This window comes from Arctopsyche grandis, chromosome 3 (genome assembly GCF_051622035.1).
Source record: "Arctopsyche grandis isolate Sample6627 chromosome 3, ASM5162203v2, whole genome shotgun sequence".
Taxonomy (NCBI): Eukaryota; Metazoa; Arthropoda; class Insecta; order Trichoptera; family Hydropsychidae; genus Arctopsyche; species Arctopsyche grandis.
Genome location: NC_135357.1, coordinates 13,129,823 through 13,156,499, shown reverse-complemented (window position 1 = coordinate 13,156,499; position 26,677 = coordinate 13,129,823). Strand labels below are relative to the sequence as shown.

The 26,677-nt window shown below is 34.9% G+C and overlaps 1 protein-coding gene across 1 annotated transcript in view; it reads right to left on the bottom strand.

The window, feature by feature from the left end:
- Positions 1-26,677, bottom strand: part of LOC143909117 (uncharacterized) — a 190,255-nt gene that overhangs the window by 133,325 nt on the left and 30,253 nt on the right. The window contains exon 2 of the mRNA XM_077427019.1: positions 7,022-7,063. Coding sequence (XP_077283145.1) covers positions 7,022-7,063 — 42 coding nt within the window. The remainder of the gene's footprint in view (positions 1-7,021; positions 7,064-26,677) is intronic.

The following is a 26,677-nucleotide window of genomic DNA, read 5'->3' as shown; positions in this document are numbered from 1 at the left end:
GCGGACGCTTTTGTAATGAGTAGTATTTGGTTTTCGCATCGAGGCTGAACCTGTGGCGATAGTTGTTCGATTCCTCATTTCATGGCATTTAGTCGTCATGCTTACGAGCATGAATCATGAACACGATCAAAACTTCGAAGACGAGGAATCAACAGGGAAAATATTTGGTTGGGGCTACTTCCCATACAACCAGAGCTTCACTGGTTACAGTTCAAGCGTTGTTCCCTAATAGGCTAATTTCACGCTTTGGTGATGTCTAACCTTTCCATGTGTGATTTTTATTTCTGTAGCTATCTTAAAGCACACGTGTACGAGGGAATCCACCCACACTGGAAGAATTGAAGACCGCAATATAAAATTAAATTGAGCAAATGGAAACACTGGGAAGAGTGGAGGCGAATTTCTGAAAACGGCTCCAAACATGTATTCTCGTCTCTATTTTGCGCAACTCTCATCCATCTCACCCTACACATTTTCCTAATTTCGTCTACCCATCTTCCCTGCGGTATTCCTTTTACCCTTTTGCATTCTCTCAGGTACCATTCTAGCACACTTATCTACACTTATTTTGTCCACCTTTGGTCCTTCTTCTAGCCACGTGGCCCGCCCATTGCCATTTCAATCTCTTTACTCTATCCACTATGGTCACTACCCTTCTCATACTTCTCACCCACGTGTTCCGCTTCCTTTCTTTCCTCGATTGAATTATATATGTACATATGTATATAGATTTGTAAATATGTATGATATTAAATATAGATCGATCAAATTTTTATCTCGTACTAGTGATACCTGTGTGCAAACAATAGTGCACTCGGTAAAATATCGTAATTCGGATTAACGGAATTAATAATTTAAAATTTTTTTTTTTTTCACTCGTTTCACTCGTGTGAACGAAGTGATATACCGCGTATCTTTCCGCGGGGTCTACCTCACGGGCCGGAATGTGAAATTACCGAAAACGCAAATATCGGAAGACAAAGATCGAATATCGAAAGATCTTAAGTCGAAAGATCAAAAAAAAGGGTGCATGGTAAACTGTACATACTCACTTAATTTGCGCGAGCAGGATACAACAGGAACAAGAGGAACAGGCTTTTCCTCCCGTATTCTGCGCGCGCACATTAATACGGGAGGAAAAGCCTGTTCCTCTTGTTCCTGTTGTATCCTGCTCGCGCAAATTAAGTGAGTATGTACAGTTTACCATGCACCCTTTTTTATCTTTCGACTTAAGATCTTTCGATTTTCGATCTTTGCCTTTTGGTAATTTCACATTTCAGAAACCGCTTTCCACGATATACATATGTACGATGAAGCATGGTGTTAACAGCGATTACTTCGTACACATGCACACACGCACTCATTAGAAAATTATTATATAAGACTAGTGTTGTACCCGATGACATATCATCAGTTCATCAGTTATCCTCGGTTCATCAGTTATCCTAATTTAGAACTACATCGTCGGGTTTTTCCACCGTGGTTTGGGTCCAAACTTATAACTGATGTTCGTGCAAAATGGTTGCCTCGTAGAAGATGGAAACGTAGCCAATCATTTCGTGACTATGAGAAATTTCGGATTCTTAGGAAGATCGTGAAACGTGGTGTGAGTGAGCGTTATACCCTCTATCTCAAAGAGATGGAGAGTGCTATCGCAAGTAATCCTCACCACTTTTTCAGATTTATTAAGAGTAAGCATATTTCACATGGCCTTGAGCATTCGTTCTCATTTAATAATAAAAGTTGTGTCGGTCCTGAGATCGCTAAAGCTTTTGCTAGTTTTTTTAGCTCTGTATTTGATCAGAGATCACCATCCCTTGATGCTAATTTGGCTTCCCAAATTGGTACTGAAGGTGTTGTTATAGACATTCCGCGGGTCTCGCTTGGAGATGTTAGGATAGCAATTTTGAAGCTGAAAGGGTCTGTTGGGCCTGACGGTGTGCCCCCTGACGTATTAAAGGCATGCTGTAATTCGCTCTTAGAGCCTCTTCAGTTTATTTTTAACCTTATTCTGGGTTCTGGTAATTATCCTGAAAAATGGAAATTATCTAGAGTCATTCCCATTCATAAAAGTGGCTCTAAAAATGAGGTTGAAAATTACAGACCTATTGCTATCATCTCGGCTATTCCCAAAATTTTCGATAATATCCTTCACCGTTTGATTCTTTTGCAGTTCAAAAGATTGTTGTGTGATGAGCAGCATGGTTTTTCACCATGTCGTTCCACTACCACTAATCTTGCCTGCTTTTCATATTATACCATGTCTAAAGTTGACCGTGGACAACAAGTTGATGTAGCCTACTTTGACTTTCGAAAAGCATTTGATCTTGTCAACAATGACGCTCTTATGATCAGATTAGCTGAAGTGGGCTTTTCTCCACGTCTTCTTAAACTCTTTGCTTCTTATCTTAGTGATAGGAAGCAATTTGTTAGATATGGTATTTATGAATCTCCTTCATTTTTTACGCGATCTGGTGTAACTCAGGGGTCCACCTTAGGCCCTTTACTATTTACAATAGTCATTAATAACCTCCCAAAAGTACTACGCAATGCTTCATGTCTCTTGTTTGCTGACGACGTTAAACTATTCTTTGCTGTTAAGGATGAGAGGCAAGCCTCTCTCCTTCAAGCTGATATTAACGCTGTTTTAGAGTTCAGTTCCAGTTTAGGGCTTGAACTGAATACTAGTAAATGTGCTATTATGAGTTATGGACGTGCGAATTCGCTCTATTGTCACGGATATTCCATTGGATCCGTATTGTTGAAGCGCGTGGAATCAATGGTCGACTTGGGTATCACTTTTGATCCTCAATTCACCTTTCACAACCACATCAAGACAATCGCTGACGTTTCCTTTCGTCGACTTGGATTTGTCTTGAGATATGCTAGATTATTCTCCAACCCCTTGTCTTCTCGCTTGCTTTTCAACTCGCTTGTTAGAAGTAAGCTAGAGTATAATGCAATTGTGTGGAATCCGCATGAAGCAAACTACTCTCTTATTATAGAAAAAGTGCAAAAAGCATTTCTTCGTTTTCTTTATAAGAAAGAGTATGGGTACTACCCATATCTCTATCCTACTCCTTTCCTTTTGGGCATGCTTGGGTATAATTCCCTTGAACTTCGGAGAAACTTCTCGTTAATTCGTTTCGTTCTCCAGATATTGCGTGGTAATACGTCATGCCCGTTGTTGCTGGAACAGTTGGGACTTTATGTCTCTAATAATTATGTGCGTGGTAGACATCATCATTTAATGGTTGTACCTGCTGCTCGCACAGTTCTTTTTCGAATGGCTCCTATTCCAAGAGCTATTCGACTTCTCAATGAAATCGTTGCTGCTGTGCCTGAATGTGATATTTTCCACCTTGGGGAGCGTAGATTGTCGGATATTATCTTAACATATTTATCTGGTAACCTGCGCTCATCATTACTTTCTTAATTTGAATGTGATGAATGAGTGGAATCTTAATCTACTCTCTTCCATTTGGACCTCGCTGTGATTTTATTTTTTATTCATATTTTGTTTTATTTTATTTTATTTTTTCTTTCTCTTTTGTACATTTTTATATACTATTTTAATTTTGCTCAGTGTAAACAAAGAATGGGATTTATGGATTTTATTTTTAATTTTTACACTTTTGCTATTTTTTTTTTCTCTCTGAATGAGGTATTATTTTCCTTTTGTTACTTTTTTTATTATTTTATTTTACCATGTTTTCTGCTTTTGCTTTTTTCCTTTATTTACAGTATAATTGTTTTTATATCATGTTTTTATATCTTTTTCAAATGAAGGCCATTGTGGCGCATTAGGTTCTTCCTGTAATGCCACAATGGTCCAAAACTATTAAATAAATAAATAAACTATTAAATAAATCATCGCATGGGTGTTGGCATATTTAGTTATTAAATAAAAAAAAGTAAAGAAAATGTGTCGTCGGTCATGTGTTCGATCCCCACGATTTTTTCAAATACCTTTTAAATATATTCAATTTAATATTTACATTTAATTGTTTAAAATGGTAAAAACTACCTACCTACCTACCTAATATAAAACACCGATAGAAAAATTAATTAATTAAATAAATTTTCAACAGATGGCGGTAAATTCTCTGCCAAGAGGAAACATAGGGAGAAATTAGTATATATATACATATATATTGTTACGTACGCCGCGGATTGAGCGAATCGCACTTAGACCAACGGATATCTGTTATCGGATTAACTAAATGCATGCACTTACTTCCAAAGATTATATCTGGACTCTAAGTGCATTTAGGCTAAACAATGACCGTTATTAGTTATTTCTCAGAATCGGTACGGGAAGACCCAATTCGTGGAAATACATATCCGAATACGTGACTATACAACAGGTAAACAGATTAGGCGCCCTGAGAGATCTACCCCTTATAAGGCGGTACGTAGGCGATATCAGGTCATTCTGGACTTAGCAGTGACACTGCGTGTATCTCCTTAATCATCAATAAATGCTGTGAAACGACTGTTGGCCTTTTACTTGGATCCTCCACCCACCCCTACGCAACAATATATATATATATATAAGTTTTTTCTTTTGTTATTGCATTCCATTATACGTGTTGGCAGTGGTTTAGCTGTGACGTGCATACATACATATGTATCCAAACGACTATTATAGTACGGCGAGCGTTATCTCAGACAGACAAAATAGCGATATTATATACATATATGATAATGATCATTACATACATCGTACTTGTTATACGGAGTTTCATAGTGGTTCGTAAAAAGTATTTAAATATACAAAGCCGAGTACATACATACATATGTATGTATATAGGGTAACAGACCCATTGTAGCTTTATTATCGTGGATGCCGACACAAAGCGTCCAACTTCGAGAGCAGAAATAAAATTGTGGCAATGGATAAAAGTACAATAACAGACCTAGCGATAAAATCAATAAATAAATATGGCAAAAGGCGATTGCCATTCTGCACGGTGTGGACAAGGACGAGAGGGTGGGGGGGGGGGCACACATAAAGAGTGAATGGCGAGAGGCCCTTTCGCGTTCTGCGAGACCAAACAATGGCCGGGCAAAGTAAAAAGTAATAAAACGCACGCGGGTCGCCGCTTTCGAATCGTCGGGTCGGAGGTCTTTCCCTCCCTCTCAGAGGGCCACTACGTACGTACGGAGAGGAAACCCAACAAAGGAGTTGACTGCACGACGGCTGCCTTGTGTCCGCTGTTGTGAACGCTAATCCGCCGAGGCCATTATAAAATACTACAAACAAAGCCTTTGAGAGCTTTATTGCATTATGCCAAAGCTCCACTCTTTTCGCTTATCCTGTGAACGATTCAGAACCAAAACTATGGCATCTTCCCTCGTATGCTCGATGTCCTTTCACCACACTTGGAACTTATTTCAAAAAGGAAAAGACCATTACAATAACTACATGAGAAGACGCGTAAATACATAACTTTTGTAAAGGAACAGGCTAACAATCTGGAAATAACACTGAGCAACAAAAAATCACGTTTTTGAGTACAGCGGTCGGACTACATGCCATCTCGCTTGCCCTAACATACTACGCGATACAACCATATATACAACGAAAGCATTTAAATTGCAATTACCGCTTTAGTTAGTACGTTTAGATAAAAAAAATATATTGAAATAGAAAACCAATCCTTATAAACGTGGTGAAATAAAAAATTTGCCAAATAAATGAAAAATAGCACGGAAAAAAAATCCGTAAAAAAAAATATATTTTTGACTTCGTAATTCGTAAAATTCGCTAGAGAATTAATTAGAAGTATTTTAAAGCAATGAAATATAACAATTAATAGGAAAAATATCTGACTATTGATTCCAATACTCACTTTGAGCGTAACAATCCTAAATTTTGAGTTAAAGACCGCAAAAGCCAAAAAACTGTAAAAATCACGGATTTTTTTAAACGCTCATATCTCGTAAACGATCACCCACCAACAAAAATCAATATCATATTCGAATTCAGTGGGTCAAACTTAAGTAAATTGGCTAGTCTCCGCTCTGGTATTTTTTTTTGTTGCTCAGTGTAATTAAACATTAAAATGATACTATATTTGCTTCTTAGCTTAATTGTACCGCGGGAATAGGCGACGAAAGAAAAATTGGACTCCGGGGAAAACACAAAACCGTGCTTCACCAGTACGAGTTTTTAGCTCGAAATTTTACCGATTTAAAATTCAGCACAATTAACCCCTTTAAACGAAAAAAAAATAGTGTGGTCAGAACACTATCTCAATATACATGTTTCAATAGAAAATACTCAATATAAAATAGTATTAACAGTGGGAAAATATCCCAAGTGAAAATACGTGAGATTTGGAAGCTGAAAAGTACTACAAATAAAAGATTAAATACCCGACTATAGATTCCAATATTCATTTTGAGCAGGAAATCGACAGATTTTGAGACATCGACCGAACAACACCAAGATATAAGTATAGAAAAATCACGCGATTTAAAAAACACATATGTATATCTCCGAATCTCGAGCCAATTACATAAATACAACGAGCTTTATTTGCAAGACTAAAAGAGGCTAAAAGACTTCTTCCCCCTCCCCCATAAAATTTAATGTTTTTGGTTAAAATTCATATATTAAAAATTTTGCTTAAGATGCCATTCGCCCAATTCAATTAAAAAAATATATTATCATTTTGAAAAGTGTTTTTTATACGTAGGTAGGTATAGCATATATTAAAAATACTAAGCTATTAAAAATCATTTTGTGTACTTATGTACATATATTATTCTTCACAAAAAAATAAAATAAAACATATATAATCAGATGTATGTACATACCTAAATTTGAATCCTTGCAAATGACTATGAACAGCTATTTACGGCTTACTTATATACATACATATTATTCATATATTCAAAAATCAATTCGTCATTTGACGCAAAGTATAACAACTTTTCCTTAACATGATTAATAAAATAAAAAAATAATCACATTTGATATTTTCAAATGCATAACGAAACAAAATTTACGTACTTCGTCCGGCAAGTGTCTTCGACAGAGGCAGAAACAGTTGATCTGAAACAATCAAATGAATAACAATTACATTAAAATTCATAAAGCCCAACATTTGATAATTGTTTCAATTCAGATTGATAATTGAAACTATAATGTGGAAACATATATTTTTCCTTCAATTTCAAAATTGATACATTGCCAGTACGAAAATTACACGCACTCCAGTGTTTTCCAGAAGTACGATATTAGCAGTGCAAATACAAACTGCGCTAGGATGCGGTTCCGGTTAAAACGATCGCATTCCACTGTACACACAAACCGTAAAATTAATCACACTGTATCCAAACCGACGTGCATACACATTCAAAATTTAATCCCAAGAGCAAACGGCCCTTAATCGATTACTTCGGAAAATACCATATAAAAACACACATACATACAACCGAAATATTTACACGGTGACCGCTACATATGACGAATGGATCGTCGAAAAAAATACAATATACATACATACGAATACGAAAAAAAAATCAAACGACACACGAGGGGTTAAGAAGATCCGTGACGCAATCGTCCTCACACCCAACCCCGTGCGTTATATGACGCAACCGCAGAGCCGTCGTGAATTCTCTCGACATAGTTTTCCCTCTCATTTTTGTGAAGTTTGGCCGAGTATCCAACAATTAAACCGTTTTTACGTAATGTCGGATAATTTAGAGCGCATTAATTGCTCGCCGGATAGCCGAGCGTGACACTTTAAATACCGAACCGACCGCAGTAAATAGGTTAATCAATTATCAAAACCATTGTTCCTTTCGAACGGCGGCTATTGTCGACGACTTACTACCTACATATGTATGTACATACACACAACGAAATAAATAAGATAAACTCATACACACTCGACACGTCGAAAGAATCGATATCAATACCTTATATGCAGTGGTGTAGTCGGGCCAGATCGCCGCCAAATAAACTCTGATAGGAAACGATCGACCTGGAGTCATAAACCCAAGTGAATCCTCAGAAACCAGTGGGATTTGAACCCGTGACCACTCTGATCAAAGCATTATATGCTAACCACTAGTCTATTCTGCTGGCTAAATTCTAACAAGAAAAATGAGAAGGGTAAAATAGATAATAAGCACTAGATCAGAAACTATTGTTAAAAAATATACTAAAGATGTCAAAAAGTTAATGATTGATTTGGTGAGCAATACTCAAATCCTTGCAGAATTAAGTTTCAATTTTCCTAGCCAACTTAAGTACATTTGCAGTGTGTTTTCTACTCCTGTTGCACGTGCCAATTTGATGGCTTTGTTGCCTGTTGCAACGGCCATTTACATATCTCCTCAACCAAATTTATGTTAAAATGGATTTGTTTAATCTAAAATATTCTCATCTGGTTGAGGGATTGTTTAATTTAAGATCTTTGAGATTTATTTTATAAACATGTATGTACTTTATGCTGGTAGGTATGAAGCATACGTAGAGTAAATAGTTTTCGTAGTTTCGTATTTTCTTTTTAATCAAAATAGGTTATATATTATATGTATTGATCAAATATGATTTATTGATAAAACCTTGACAACTGAGACATTTAGGTCTGACGAAATATTTAAATGTGGTCTGAATAAATAAATCACAATATCTGCCATCTTCCTATGTATGTATAGGTATGTATGTACCTTAATAACATTACTTCCCAGATATAGGCATTACATTTGAATGATAAAATCCTCCGAATCAAAAAAGTGATAAAAAATTCAAGCACTACCGTTTCATATAAAAAATGAGCAGGAAAAGGCTTTCATTTTAAGCACATATTCAATATTAAACATAAAAACGCGTTTCAGAGAACGGTATCCGCATAAGCTAGTACCTAGCATACATACCTATTCCGTTTCAGGACAACAACAAAAAAAAACAGCATATATAGCCCAGCCTGCACGTCGCTTCTTTTCACGCGAAAAAAGGCTCCACAGGCGAAAAATAACGCACCAACTTAAATAAATAAAATAGATAATTCCACCGTTAAGTCACGGCAATATGTATCTACACTACGGCTGAAAATTCCGACGGCGAATATTTCAGACACGCATATTTCTATTCGAATTATTGTTAAAAATCAAAGCACGAAATCGGATCAATTTCATAAAATCAACCGGAACGTTCGACGTTTTGCGATTCCAGTCGCGATTTTCCAGGGACGAAAGGGACGCTTAAAAATTGAATTACCACACAGAGCCGGATCAATGACGAGTTCGCATTCGTGACGCCAGTGAATTTCATACGTTTTATTATTATTATTTCCGAGTAAAAAAAAATCCTTGATTTTCCCGCCAGACGAGTAAATCCACCGTCTGGCACGCGAAGGCGGAGAAAAGCTTCGACATTTTCCGGTCGCTTTTCCCGGCGACAACGCGACCGAGACAGTAAACAAGAGTAATTACCCCACCCCAGTAAGCCGACACGTTCCGATCTAATTAAAACGATACCATTATACATTCATACACACACACACACACATACGTTCAGATTATCGATTACAGATATCGGCACAGCGGCAAATTTGAATAATGCGGTCTGGCAAAAACACGTTTGGTCGGGCAAACCGTGGTACATAACCCGAAGCCATCACCCGTAACACGTCCACCACATAATGTGGCAAGCTCGTTTCAGCTGGCAGCTAATGAAGAGGAGGGCGACTAGGGTGTCCTCTCCTTTGTTATAGTTGTGTATATTATACGTATATATTAACCATATTCACCGCGAAACGCGCATTGTATTCTGCGTAGGTGAATGTTTTACGGGTTGCGAACGAGCCGCTTCTAAGCGTGCCGGAAAATGACTGCTCGTTGGTTCGCAGTTGCAAATTTAACGGTGAAAAGTCTTCGGAATTAACCCTGGTACATACATATGTATGTATGTATGTATATACGGAAGAAGTGAATGTAACTTTGGGTAGTGATAACAGTGCTAGAACCGCAGCCAGAGCTGTCAGTGAAGAGTGAAATACACATGTACTCGCCCTTGCTTTAACCTCAACCCTCCTTTGTGAACGGAATTTCTTCAAAATGGAATAAATCTGAAAATTCACCTAATGGAAAAATATTAAGTCTGGAAGAGGATGCACGTTTGAAGTTTTAGCTTTCACATTAAAAAAGGTCGTATTCAACATATTTTCATAAAACATAAATTAGCGTCTGTCATTTCATTTTAATAAATATTTTTATCAGCATAGAAACAGATGAAGGAAAACAAAATTTCTCAACTGTTCCAAAACAACCAACAGGCGTCGCCCGGGCTAAAGCATTTTGTTTCACATCCAGTCTCGTCTTACTCCTTTCGCCAGAGAAGTAAAACTTCAAATGATAAGAGGCTTGTAAAAATCGACATAAGGAAGTAAAATCAGTTCTGGTCCGGAAAAAATTCGGATGTGACCAACCCATGACTTTATCTATGTATTTGAGGAATATAAGATGGTCACAAAACAAAATTCGATATTGAACCTTACAGATACATTCACACATACCAGCAGCGTTATGAAATACTAATAACTATGACAGAATTTTCGATACAAATTGACCGCAAATGTATGGAAACTTAAACAAGATAAAAGTTCTACTTCCGGTTGTTGAGTTTTGTTCAATTTTTTTTTATTACTTAAAATCACTATCAATAATTATACACATTAAATATCAAGAAAATAAAAATAATTTAAAAGGTCAAAATAAAATAATGAAATATTGTTTAAAAAATAAAATACTACTTCCGGTTTATGATTTCTGACCAAAACCTTATCAGCTCTAAGTTAGTATATATGTATACATAGAATACAAATATAAATTTTCAGCTTGATACGTTCAGAGGTGTGGACAGAATAGTGGCCACAACATTTTTGACCTTTCTAAGAGGAAAAAATCCCACTTCCGGTTTATTAAATTTAGTGATTTTTTTTTATTTTCATAACATTGATACAAGAATTATACTTGAATTTTTTCACGAAGAACATGTTTAAGAGGTCGAAAAAAATAGTGGAAGAAAAATCGAACAAGAGTAAACTGCCACTTCCGGTTGACGGATGCTTACCAAATTTTATACATAACTTGATATTAACATCGAACACAACCTGTTTATTTATATATTACATAAAACTTTATTTTAATTCGTGTATCAAATCCTTTCCGAAATCACCCGTTGAAATCAACGGGCCCAAAACTTGTATGTACATATGTAAGTGTCTTATGGCCTGACCACATTATGATATACCGAGACGCAAGGCTGTCGTGTGTTTGTGTGTTCTTATAAATATTATATGTCCGTACATATAATATAAATAATAAACTTTACTACTTTGAACATATTTCCTTCATTACTAATAAAGCCTTTAAATCTCTTGGATTTCTAATCCGCTCAACTAAACCCTTTACTGATCCCCGTTTACTTAAATTACTTATTTTTCCTTTGTAAGGTCTCACCTTGAATTTGCCTCAATTATGTGGTCACCTTTTTATATACCCTATATCAATTGTATTAAAAAGTCCAACTAAAATTTATCAAATTCTTAGCTACCGTTTTCCTACACATATGTAACTACTGTTCCCTATATTTCAAAACTCCTACGATATTAGTGATGATTATTCTCTTCGTTCTCTCTTTTTTAAAATATTGATAGCATCGTTTTGTATACTTGTGATTTTTATATCTATGTATATATGTCCTTCTTTTTATAGTCACACTAGTTGAACCCGGCATGCGTTGCCGGGTTCCACATGAATGCGTTGACGGGTTCCACATGCAGGAATGCCACAATAACGTATGCATTTCCCGTTCCCGTTCCCATTTTTCGGACACATTTGAAATTATTGCGTTGCAATGACACTCATTGCCGTTTTTCCCATTTCCGTTCCCGTTTTGGGCGATTTTTTTTCACAGAAATCTTCCCGGACATGCATACAACAAATCCTAAAAGTTCCATCGTAATCGGTTCAGTGGTTTAGGAGCCTATTCGAGACACAGCGACATTCATTTTTATATATGTAAAGTGTACCCACTTTGTATTTGTTACAAGACTCAAGTTTTTATTCTTTTCTTTTCCATCTGTTTATCTTTATTTACCATTACATTATGTATGTACATACCATTATTTATTCTTATGTAGGTACATAATACCATTAGATATATTATGTACATAAGAATTAATCTCTAATTGGGCTCAGATGTTATTTTGTTACATTTTATCATTATCATTTTATTTTAATGCATTTCTACGTCTATTGTCTGTTGATTTTTCAATAAATAAATAAATAAAATATATTTAAAGTTTATTTTTTATAACAATATTGATATATTCATATAAGCGCTTACGCGTGTGCCGTGCCGGGTATTTATAATAAAAAATGTGTACATAGATAGATATTCGTATAGAAGCATTTCAGCGGCTATGTCAATTTTCTATTTGCGATACTCGAAGATAGGCTTTTTTTCTGTAGATAGGTTTCTTTTTTTTCCCCGGCAGTAAGCTCTCACGACTCATAAAACACGGCTTCCAAAGCGACGAAATACGTATCCGGCGCTAGTATTTGGGGCACGTTCTATTCGAGCCGAGGTCAAATCCGCCAAAGGGCCCCAAACCGCAACTACAACGTAAAAGGAAAATTCCCCAGCCAGAAAAAAGGTTGTGAAACCGGCGAATTAATATTTCAGGCAAATAGCTAAAAACGGCCGTGTGAAAATCCTTACAAAACTACTAATTGCGGACCGGCCTCCCCGCCCTCCACGCAAAGCCTGATAAACACACTGAAATCTGATTAGCGAAATGTACCTCCGGTTTTCCCTTCCATTTTAACCGTAAACACACGTACAATACTATGTGAATAGATTTTCCAGGACAAAATATCAGGCGAGTCTTACCCGTGATTATTTTGGAGCGCTTGATTTCAAAGAGCGATAATGTTTTTCTAATGTATACATTGTCGCAAATTCAAAAAACTATTCGGGATCAAGTATGTATCTTATGTAGAATTTCGAGTAGAAATAAAAATATCATATTTATGAAGATTCATTTATTTCAATTTTTTGTCACCATTTTATTTACGAACACCATTGAACTACATACATATGTATGTAAATAGCAGTAGTTTCACTAATTATGGATATTTATTAGATTTAACACATTTTTCAAATACTGCTAGTTGTTGACTTACAGATCATTTACCGCTCGAGACATTCTTAAGATGCAGACACACATAGAGGCGCGTGATACTTTTGCTTTACATTTATTTCAATCGAATATGTAGACTCGCCTTTACAGATCACTCCAAAGCGACAACTGTATTAATTCGATCGATACAAGCATTTATACGATGCGAATTCATACAAACACCAAGCTTTTTATTATAAAAATTGGCGAACCTCAAGACGCTGAATAACTTGAGATTTCCAAGAGAGATTGGAAAGGAGATACTAATTTTACAGAAACCGTTTCAATGAAAATCAGAAAAATTGGCAAACTCTGATAGGAACCTATCGACCTGGAGTCACAAACCAAGCTCTGACCAACAGCTACTAGTGGGAATCAAACGTGAATACTCTGCTCGAAAGCATAATATACACTAGTCCACTAGATAGTTTTGCACATGTAATAGAAAACGCTAGCTCGCTTTTTTAAATCAGTCATACACACTCATCATTACTGATCGCTCCAATACAGATCAAGAAATATCAATTGTAAATATATAATTATTATATATTTTATATTAAATACGACATCAATGGTCAAACATTGTATTAAGCCATCCATGGTCAAACATTGTAAGAATTGTAAACATTATACAAGACAAATACAATCAACATCCATAGAGACATTTATGGAGAAATTTGCAGCATATACATACATATATAGAAATTAACGAAAAATCGAGACGTAGGAATCAATTTTATGAACCGGTTCAATGAAATATAAATAAATTGGCGTATTCTGATAAAACGTTCGACCTGGAGTCACATATCCAAGTTTTAGCCATATCGAACCCGTAACTACTTTGTTCGAAAGCATTATATGCTAACCACTAGTCCATGCTGCTAGTTTGCTTGATCGTTGCTATGGCACCCAGGCCAAAAATCACCCCCTGGAATGTTTTCGATGATATTTTATCCTTGTATTGACATAGGTTTGACAGTGATTGATAACGGTGATCCCCATTTTTTAAGAAATGTAGGAGAAAGTTGTCAAAATATTGAGATCGTAGGAATTAATAATAACCTGAAGAAACGTCCTTCCCAGCTGGAAACTACGAGCAAATGCGTGGCGTACGATTCAGCGTCCTTGCACTTTTATAAACGTGATGAAATTATAAACTGGCGAAATAAATGCATAATATCATGGAAAAAAGTATTTTTGACTTTTAAAATTCGCTAGATAATTAATTATATGTATTTAATAGTTAGAGATCGCAAAAAACACAAAAAAATATAAAATGGCACTCTCTATGTATGTATAATAGTACTAGTTAGGCATAATTACTTGCTAGTAATCGATATCATATTTTAAACCTGCTGGCTAACGGTCCACAAAACTCTAGAGCAGACTACATATCTAATAAACTACATACATACATATTTAGAATGAATCAACAAAAACTATTATCATATTTTATTTCAGTGGGTTAAACTCAGTAAAGACTGATAAGTCTCCACTTTGGTATTTTTTTTTTGTTGCTCAGTATTATAAGTGTTATAAATCATCATTCGTGCTCTATTCTACGATACAATGAGAGATAACCTCAGATTTAAGGTGACATTGAGTAGCCTAATAAATTGTAGGAGTAGGTAAGTCAAAAAGGAAGTGTTAAGTTATAGGTTTGTCACATTCAATGCCTTCACGTGCTAACTAAATTCGACAAAAAGAACATTCGAAGAACACACACATACATATGTACATACAATATAAGTCAAAGATTATCGTGAAATTGATGCGCAAGCTTTTTAAGACAAGATTGTCGAAGAAAATTAAGTAAAACATTATACATGTAAGACGGAAAGAAAAAATCGGACAAACAAATAAAATCCTCTCGAACAGAATGGTGAGAGCGACGTGGAAAAACAACACAACAAAAACTGGGGGAAAAATGAAAATGGGTTGCCGTCGGAAATCGACACTAAATCAACGTTGTCCAGAATACCGACGGGACAAAAACGTGATCGCAAAGCTCGAAACCATTCCAATTTCTCTCTTATCTAAAATAGAGTAAAAGGAAAATACCCATTTTCCGAGCTGCGCACATACATACACATATTTCCATGCACTCAAATACAGTGAAAAAAATAAATAACGATATGAATTAATGCAAGCCGTGGTGGGGTATACGCGAGCTCTAAGCGGTGCACCACTTATCGGAATAAACGTTCGTTATGTACGTACATACATACATACATACGATATAAAAATAAACGGTAAATGCGGTCGTAAATATCCTCGGGAGCTACAATCACTTCAAGTGCCATTACTGAAATGCCGGGAAACAGATATGTAACGAGGAGTGGCCATTTGTTTGCCGCACGAAAAACTCTTTTATGTCGAGGAAAGGTCTCGCAAATAATTAAACGGGCGAAACTTTCCAATTAGATTAGCTCTGAATATTACAGACACACTGAACTACTCTCCGGACCTGTTCATCAACAAATATACGTAGGTATATATACATACATATGTATGTATGTATATGAATAATATGCAACGTTTACATGAAATTACGAGTACCAATTCACTTGGACAACGCATAGCAAATACACGTACGTAATATTAAGTTCATCACATATTGTATGTGTATGTTAAAGTCGAAGTATATATTCAGATGTAATATATTCCAACTGGCGGCTTAGGTCATTCTAATTCGAATACAATTCAAGCTAGTAAATTATATATCTACAAGCGCAAATACACTTTCAACAATGTGCGTCCAGTTTTGACCGCTCTGCTGTTTTTACGAATGCTTTAGAGTTCAATAATGCGATAATAAGTATTACGAATAAAGGTAATAAGTATCGTATTATAGTTCTAAGAAAGTTGTTCAACATAAAAATGTGACTTTCCAACTCAATTTACAAGTCGAGTGACGTTTTCACGAAAACCTAACCTATCCATCTAACCTGGTACCAACTTATAGTTGAACTGTATTTTCAGTTGTAATATATTTTAACCAGTTGGAATGTATATAATTCGCCATATGAATCAACTTACGTGGGTTAGACGGAATATCGCAGCTAGTCAAAATATATTACATCTGAAACTATACTTCAACTATAACGTAGTTGGTAATAGGTTAGATAGAATATATTTCAACTAATCTGCAAGATACACTTCAATGGTTACATATACACAAACGATATGACGCAATATTACTAGATAATTTCAAAGATTTTTGTGATAAAATAAGAAAAATTATCACACAACGCATTTATGTACGGTTCAACGAATTTGTTATTGCTCCATTGACCGTATGAAGATTCATAAATCAATAATTACAATTGAGATATTTCAAGGGACTATTCTCGGAAGGGCAGTTTTATATAAATAAATAATATATATAATAAATGGGACAAATTTTGTGGTTCGTTTATTTCTTTAGGCGTAGACGTGAATAAAATTCTCCGAATATACAATTTTTTTTCGCCGTGCTGTTACGTTCTCAGATCATTGACTACACAGATGTTACAGTAATTTTATTCGAATTCGTTTCATCTTATATAATATATTAGAATAATTTTCCATAATAACTAAAAAAAAAATGCGACCAAATTTTGCGATTTTCATGATAATTTTATTGACAATTCAAATTAGCCTCGTATATCAATGAGATTATACTGACGTTTCTCAGAAACGGCACTTGTTTTCCAACAGCGAAGATCTATTTTTTTAATGTTTATCCGAAATTTAATATTTCGATAGAAGTTAAATGGAAAATTCAGTCAAAAATATTATTTGAAAATTTTTAATTGAATTTCAAATAATAAAATCTCATCAAGCATTCCCACTCTATTGGATTTAAAAACTCAATATCGAAAATATTTCATTAAAGTATCATATTGTATTGAAGAATTAAATATGTATGTAAATACGTGTAAAAATTTATTGATTTATGCTTAGGAGAGCGGCAAAGCTAATTGACCCGAAAATATTGACAATGAACATTCCTTGTAATAAAACGATACGAAATTCAATTAAACATGTGGATTTGAGCCTTTAAATTGTACGTACATACGTACATAAGTGGATTGTTATGGTATGGTCCGTAGCGTCGTTCGCTTGCACTGACTCGCTGTCAGAATTCTGTACCCTTTGCGGCACTGGCGAATTGTAATATATAGGCAATCCGACGAAGACAAAAATATTAAATTTACTCATCTCTTCAAGTACCTATTTATGAAATTTTCACTAAGAATATTTTCATTTGTGTCTATCAAACATCATTCTGAGCAATATTGTTTGTTAAAATTATACATATTTACACAAAACTTTTTGAGTACAAATATGGCTAGGGACTCGGCTACCGAAACGATTCCCTTAGGAAAAATTTCCCTCATAATTTGTTTCCGCGCGCGCGGAAACGAATTATGAGGCCTTGCATTCTCGATCGATTGTTCGAAAAATCGTTCAGAAGATTAAGTTTTGTATACAAACAAGATGTTCTTAAGAAAGTTAGGCTACTTTGGCTATTTCTGTTATGAATGAAAAATTATACTCATCACTTCAAGCCTCATTATTATAATTCACAAATTAAAAAAAATATATTTTTATATATTTGCTTTTGTAGCCAGTTTATATAAATTATACCTTTAAAAAAGTTTTGCTACTTACATATGTGGAAAATTGACGAAAATTCCATTTGCAATCGTAAGCTTTTGAACGTGATGCGCTTTGCTCCACATTTTATTATGCGTCACGTTACTTCGCATAAGAACCGTTGAAATAATAAAAAATGCTTCACTTTAAGTTTCGCATACGATAATTTTTCTCTCTCTCGTTACATTTTCGCATTCACTTTGTATTTCTCTCCTTGGGCTTAAAACTTAAGGATGGGGGTGACGGGGACGGGGTGAGTTATAAAAAGCGGATTTCTCTCGCGTGAATACCTCACTCGGTCATTACTCGCACGTTGGCCCTTTGGGAATCGCTGATAAGAATTCAAGAAGGATAACCATTATTTCCGCTCTCAAAGAACTACACCGGATACCCGTTACTTTTTTTCGGAAGCGGACAACACGGAAGCTTGGATGGAAGGAAGATGAGGGCGAGCGGGTGGCCTGGCGCCAACTGCGCCCCATGAAATATTCATCTCGGAAACGGACCTCGAATGCTCAAAGGGCCTAAATTTTTGCAAGGACGGATACCCGTGTTTGAGGAACGACTGGAGTGTTCAGGAAAGCACTCCGTATAAAGTATGGAGGACTGTATCCTGTGACGTCGAGTCGACAGAGTGGCGTCGTTATTAGACACGAATTTAATTTGGACGGGAAATTTCGAGCTCTGTACCGGTAATTACACGAGGATGTTGCACAAATTTAAATTTCCCCATTTCATTATGAAAAGCTCCCCAAATTTATCAATAATTTAAATATAATAAAAAATCTAATACTACGTACATGTATGTAGTATGTACTAGGGATTGCAAAATTACCGGAATTTCCAATACCAGTATTATCGAACTAGAAAAAGGATGATGCCGGTATTACCGGTTCTTTGTGTAATTTTTTTATCAATTAATTTTTAGTATAAAAAACATTATTTCCGATATCCATGTTTCAATATGTTTATTGAAAAAAAAAGCCAAACCCAAGCATTCAAATACAGGATATTCGGGTACAAAACTGTAAAGTAGGTTTTTGAATTATTTAGTGGTCAATTTTTTCATATTTAATTTCCAAGAATCATACTTAAATGATATTCAAAAAAATGGAATGAAATAATTGCTAGAATTTCTTTGAAAAAAATACGACCGCGATGCGGATCGAACACAAGACCGACACATTTATTTTAGTTATTTATTTATTTAATAACTTAATACGCCATAGCCCATGCGATGATATTTCATGGGGCACAACACCAGTATGAGCATTCATCATTGCGAAACTGGTAGTACAAGTGGCAGTGCAACTAATACTGAACGTTATGATTTGCTACTTTAAGTTTGTACCCCCTAGGAGGCAGCATTTCAAAATTGTTTTAAGGGTGCAAGTAAAGTCCGACACATACCGTTATGTTTGGCGCACCTCGATTAAATGAACATGCCAATGTCGAAAATGATTGAATAAATGTGAACTGCAAATATATTTTTGAGCTTACTGACCACGAATGAGGTTTTTTAACGCTAATGATTCGTCGACCGGGTGACTTACAGTCTGTAAAACAATACCTTGCAGTATTGCATATTCGAAAAACGTATGATATATCATAAATGACCATAATAAGTTAAACTTATGTTGATTTCAAATTAAATAATCTGTACAAGATAACGATAATAAAAAAGGGTAAATAAAAATCGAAAGTATTTATGCCTATGTATGTATGTATGAGCATATTCACTTCTCGGTATATTCACGCCTCGGTAATTTTTTTTTATCATAAATATAATTTAACCTTACTCTATGTAAGTACTATTACAGAAGACACTTTTATGATCATTGAAATAGTAATCGAAAGCGGAAGTAGTTTCTATAATGTATGCGTTGAGGCTAAAAATAAAAATAAAATGTTTACTTTATCCATAATACAAGTGAGTTGATGCCTCCTGGGTGTTGTTTATACCGGAAAACCCAAACAAGGAACCGGAAGTCGTAAGAAACCCACACAGGTGAGCTATATTGAATTCTGTGGCAGTTATGCCGAATTTCCAACGCGTATTTACGTATCCATGTATTAAAAATTCTACTAACTTTTCTGTACATATGTATGTTTGTATGTATGTACATTAGGCCGGTGCGAAAAACGCGAATTATGGATTTCCATCCATGGACCAAGTAAAATTTTTTCATCATATCAAGGGAACGTTAAATAAAAAAATCATTAATTTTACACAATCTCGACAAAAACTTCGAAAAAGTAGGTTTTTTTCATACATATATCTCTTTTTCGAGAATAGTTTTAATTTTTTACTATTTCAAAAATAAATAAATACTGAGTTATTAAAGTTTATTTGGGTCGACTATGATAATTTTTGACCGATTGATAAGAATTCAAAGTCGCCGTTTAGCTAGAAAATCTCCAAACATATGTATGTATGTACGAAACACGTATGTATGTAAGCAAGTTTCTGTATGGTGGAAGCGTTATTTTTAGAAAATCGTTATGTTTTTCATGTACCTGTCATTATTTTCAAAAAAAAATGTTATTGAGTGCTTCCTTGGGTTTATACCTTTAATTTGAACACAAAAATCTAACGAATTTTATGTCAGGCAAAATATCAGGTTTTCAAAATCAAAACTATCCTCAAAAAAGATATAAATGAAAAAATGAATACTTTTTCGAAATTTACGTCGAGATAAATCGATTAGTTGCTGGCACAGGATATTGTTATATACACATATACACAAACATGCTATATTAAGCCATTTTATAAATAAAACAATTAAATATAAGCCAAAAGGAATTGAGATTTTTCCATTAACGGAATCCGATCTGTATCAATACATCCTCAGACAAGATAAACATAAGTAATTAATTAAAATAATAAACATAAAATTGCGATTGCAATATATGGGTAACGTTAAATTTATAAGACTCATTTTCCATTAAAATTTTCATTTTACTGGTGCAAAATAGCCTTTCAAAAAGTACTTTCGCAAGAAAATTCACATACGATGAAGTTTAACGCTTAAAATAGAGTGCGCGTTATATATTCACATTTATGTACAATAGCTTTAAAATTTATCTCAATATTCTAAGCACTCAGAAAAGTAATAGTAGTGGGTATGAGAAAAATTGATCAACTTTTGCCAAGTCGCTCGTGCGCAAACTTTATACATACATACATAGTGCGGTATCGAAATATTGCAAAACGCCGACACGCTCTAATGTCGTTACGTATGCATGTAACATTTTCCGGCTCGGAAAATAAAACCCCGACGAGCGGGAGCTTTCCTGCTTCGAGCTTTCATCCCCGCGTCATCCAGCGCTCGTTTTCCACGACCAGCCTCGGTGCAGCTCCGGAAAATCGCATAAAGACTACGTGCATTATGCAAACGTAATAAATTCGCTGAAAGCGACCCATCCGTGAATTGGCTCCGGTCTAGGTGCAAGTGATTGCATCCAGTGCGCGCACATGGCCCAAACACGTGCAAAACGGAAAACGACACAAAACTGACGCTCAATCCCGTTTAACTTTTTCCATATAGAGAATATGAAAAGGGGATCCACCATTACGTGCGTGTTTTATGGTAAAAATAAAAAGGGGTAACGTCTAAATCCTTTATTCCAACAGCGTAGAGACGCACCGAGTGCTATGTGTTATTTTACACGTGTTAGTAAACTTCGACCGTAGGTTTCAGGCCGAACCTTATTTACTTATTCCCGGCAAAGTAAACGTTCAGTGGAAATCACCTGAGCAGGACGAAAGCCTTCGTTTATCATCATAGACCTTATCCCGAGAGTCAGCCAGGCTTTCTTTACACGTGTAAAACACGTCACTATCGGTAAATGCGATACGTTCAACCTAACCTATGTATTTTTACTTTATTTATTTTTAATAAAAGGGGAAGGATGCAAAGCCGATAGACCCACGGGGTTTAACATATACAAATAATAAAATAACAAAAATAAGATAAAATAAAAAAATACCAAAAGAAGAAAGATAAAAATAAAATATCAGTAACATAATATCTAAAAGAAAACAAAAACAAAGAAAAGATATTGGAAAAGAAAAATTACAAAAACCCTTTAAATTTAAGAAATACATACATCTAGTATGTTTTCAAAAATATTAAGGTTTTCTGAATTTATTACATTGTTGGGAAGACCACTCTGTTTGAAAATAAGGATTCTTTGATCAATATATTTGATTTTTATGTTTTGGAGTCTGAAAGTGTGACCCCTGTGATTAAACGTAAAAAGTTTGGACACACATATGTATGACAATTATAATGATTATTTATTATTTTAAAGACTTCGATTAAGTCACCTCTTATTCTTCTCGTCTCTATTGTAGTGAGATTCATTATTTTCAACCTTTAGTTATAAAGAAAGTGATTTAAGTTCAGAAAATATCTTTGTAATGGTCCTTTGTACCCATTCGATACATGTAACGTCTTTTTTAAAGTGAGGATTTATAAAATTTTGATGATATAAGAATGAAATAGATTTTGAAATTTTTTGAGTATTTGAGAACAAACTATTATACATATATATAGGTACATATAATTCATCATAATCATTCACTATTCCCACTCATCTCTGTTTTGCGCAACTCTTATCCATCTCACCCCACCCGTTTTTCTAAATTCGTCTACCCATCTTCCTTGAGCCCTTTTTTCACCCTTTTACATTCTCTCGGGTACCATTCCACCACTTATTTTGCTCACCTTTCGTCCATTTTTCTAGCCACGTGACCATTCTAATCTCTTCACTCTCTCCACTACCCTTGTTGTACTTTTCACCACGTATTCCGTTTCTTATCTCTTCTCATTTTGTAACACTTGCCTTACTGTGTTAAAAAAATCCGTTAGCCATGTATGTAACAGCGAATAATATAAGTGTAAGAAATGACAAAAAAAATTACGGTCAAAGCAGTTATATCTTCATATTATATGTACCTATGTACATAGGTACATATGAAGATATATGATATAAAGAAATAAATATCATCACCACAACTGTTAATGTTCATAATCAATTATTGAATGAAACCTCTCCTCATTTTTGATTCATTTGTCTCTATTCTGAGCAACATTCACCTACCTCATCGCACACATTTTCCTTGATCTACCTATCCATTGTGGTGTTCTTTGCACCCTTTATCTATATTTTCAATACCATTTGAGCAATTTTTTCCAATTTACTAGCTGCATAGCCCACCAATTTCCAATTAATATCTTCACTAACATTACTATTTCAGCCATTTTACTCAAGTCATTCGCTGTCTCCTTGTTATACCGACCAGACAACGCTTCATATTTTTTTAATGCTTCGGGATGCATGCATTGGAATATATTAGTATATCATGCAGTATAATGTTATGTTTATTCTGCACAAAAAATAAAGTTTTCGCCTGAGAACATTCGACTATACACATTATATTTGTGGTTAGAGTGCAATAACGTCATGATCGGTCCCGCGTCGGATGAACGTTCGCAGCCGCTTTTTCCCGTTATGAGGGGTAGGATAATTTCGAAAAAATAAGGTCACATTATGCAAAATACCGTCGAGTCTAAAAGGAAAGAGAAAGAGGCGGATAAGGCCTTGCTGACGACAGATAAGCCAAAAACCGGGTTAAGAGCGGCAGATGGGTAGATAAACAAAGTTTTTCGCGAAACGGGAGAAATGCGCCAACACTGAGAGAATATCTCTCCAAGGAACGAATATCTCTACGACACTCGCCCACCCTCTCTTCGTCTAGTACTTGCCACCCATCCAGCGAATCTTGTGATCTCTACTGCGGTTGAAATTCGTATTTCCGGTAATATTTCATTGAGCGTCAACCGAAGAATAAAAGACGAAATCGAATTTCCGATTTTCAACAAAACCAACAACTATTCAAACTAATGATCTTATCAAAATTTCTTCATTGCGAAAGAAAATTCGAGAGGTTATAGTGATTTAAGAGTATTAAAAAAATCATTTCTCTATTTTTCAACATTCTTTAAAACATTTCAATTCAAACTTCATTAATTCGTTTGAAAAAAGAGTGGTCCTCAGTACATTTTTCAAGAAACTATCTTTCGGCCTCTTTCGTTGTACAATACATGCCTATTATGTATGTATTTATAGATAGATCAACCTCAGCAGTTGAATTAGATGTTGAATAATTCCGAGGATTGAATATAATTTACTTATTAATCTATGTACATGTTATAGTAAAATCGTCAAGTCTCGCAGATGTAAACATTGTCTATGTGCATACAACAGATTTGATTTTTAGCTAAAGCTTACAACGCTAGATTTTACAGATACTCTTACTAAACAAAGCATACACTGGCTAGCACATTCATTCACTTGCAGTAAAGTTTCTGATCAAAGACAGCTGATCAAAGTTTGACAGATAAGCTGGTTGGTTTCAACGTTACTCTTTCAATACATTTTATGCTTAAGAATGGAACCGATTGTATTCAAATAACCAATTTATTGTTGGATTGATACGAAATAGACAATAATTAACAAGATTCAACCAGTGGCGTGGAGTTACCATATTATGCTTTCGAGCAGAGTGGTTCCGGATTCAAGTCCCACTAGTCCCGCTGCTGGCCAGACTTTGGTTTGTGACTCCAGATCAATCGTTTCTTATCAATTTCGATTAAATTAATAGTTTGCCAATTTTTCTGATTTTCATTGAAACGGTTCCTGTAAAATTGGCATCTCCGTCCTATTTCTCTTGCTAATCTCAAATTATTCAGCGTCTTGAGGCTCGCCAATTTGATTATAAAAATGTTTCCATATATGTCACTATGGATGTTTGTATGAATTGGCATTGTATAAAAAAATGCTCATATATATTGATTGTATTGTATATTTATAAGTGCCCTCGTCGCTTTGGAGCGATCTATAAAGGAGAGTGTTCATGTTCTATGAAATAAAATCTACTGTATAAGTTTTACAACTACATCCGTATTACCAACGATTTTAGGTTAGGGTAAAGTTATATATTATAGATAAAGGTTATGTCTCCAGTGTGCACTGTTACTAGATGACTTTGATGATACATACACATACTAGACAATGTATTCGTAAGCGGGCTTTACACTCTTACTGTATCATACATTTGTATATATGTACAATATGTATAGCACCTTTGATATTTGACTGAAGCAAATTTCGATAATGTGTAGTATAATTTAAATATTTAAGGACACAGTTATTCCACGGAACCATCTTTCGAAATTAGTCTAATAGAATGAATTGAATTTGAGAGAAATCTTGGTGTAAATATCCATCCAAATAATTTAGGTAGTTTGTAAGAGTATGTATGTATGTATGTACATATGTATTCGAAAACCTTCTAGAAGTTTCTACGACATTTACGACTTCTGCTAGAATATAAATCCCATATCTTTCAGCAAAGTGTCCACTGAATGAACTATGGCGGTGGCTAAATTCGACATACATACATACATACATACTATCTAATATATGTACGAAAAAGTATAATGGAATAATGCTTATAACTTACTTGAAGATCCATTTTTCTTTTTTCTTTCGCTTTTTCCATTGATGCGGTGAATTTTTTCGTATTATTCTACGAATAACAAACTTTACCGGTTTCGTTTGTTTTTCTTTGAATTTGAAAATTATTAAATTTTTCTATTTATAAATATTGTTTATTTGGTTGTTTGATTTGGAAACGAAGGTTTTCCTTAATTTCTGAGAATTTTAATCCAAGAACTAGTTCCTAGAGAAGCATATGCAAACTAATGGGCTTCTTATACAGATTAGAATAAATACATACGTTTTGATAATACGTTTGATGCGATTTTCCCCGAGATGAAAGCACACGAAAACAGCACAAAACATGTATAGCGAGGTCGACGGCGAAATTTTTCATTTATCTTATTACTACGCCTTTTAGTTTTCCTACATTACTCAAGATTAATCTCTTCCCGGTCACGTAACACGGTAAAAGTTACGAATGCGAGCTTTCAGAAATAAACCACCACAGTAGAAAGCAGATAATCATACAACGAGATAAACTCTTCCTATAATTTTTTGACATAATAACCACTCATCAAAACCTGAATTAAAATATAAATTCAGCACTATGAATGTGATCAATATTTAATTTAATTAATTGAAACGCATTAGAAAGAACCAAAAACATAACCAAATGGGTTTAAGTTTAAGTTTTGCCTTCACGGAGGAGTAAGTTCACTTTCGTTTGTTTATCTTGGCCATGTGTACTTAACTGATTTGGAAAGCACACATACATATGTGTATTTATGTACTGTGCATACATTCGTGTAGCTATTCTTGAGTTAAATTCAATACAATACAATATGCGAGTATTACAATACGAATATTCCGAACGAGTAATGAACATTAAATGCGCGCATTCGCGATTCTTTCAAACGAAAGTAAGCCGTCATTAATCCCGCACGTTATTTTGTACGCAATGACTCGGATACGAAATGAGCAATGTTTTTGTATTTGCCAAGAGGAATATATTCGTGTAATTTTAGATTCGTCCCATATTGCGACCGCCGAACAAAAATACAAAGTGGGAAAACGACATCGAAAGAAAGTCTAAAGAATTATATGTGTACATATGTAAGTCTGTTAGAACGATTCGCACGTTCGAGTTTATGACCTTTCGTTTTATAATGTTATCGATCTCAAAACTGCGTTAAAATTTCGTCATTTTACTGCTGGATACGTTTTATACCGTGACGATTCAGTAAAACACGTGAATGTATTGATCTAACAGGATATACACATACATACAAACATACATACACAGCCATGCAATGTTTTCC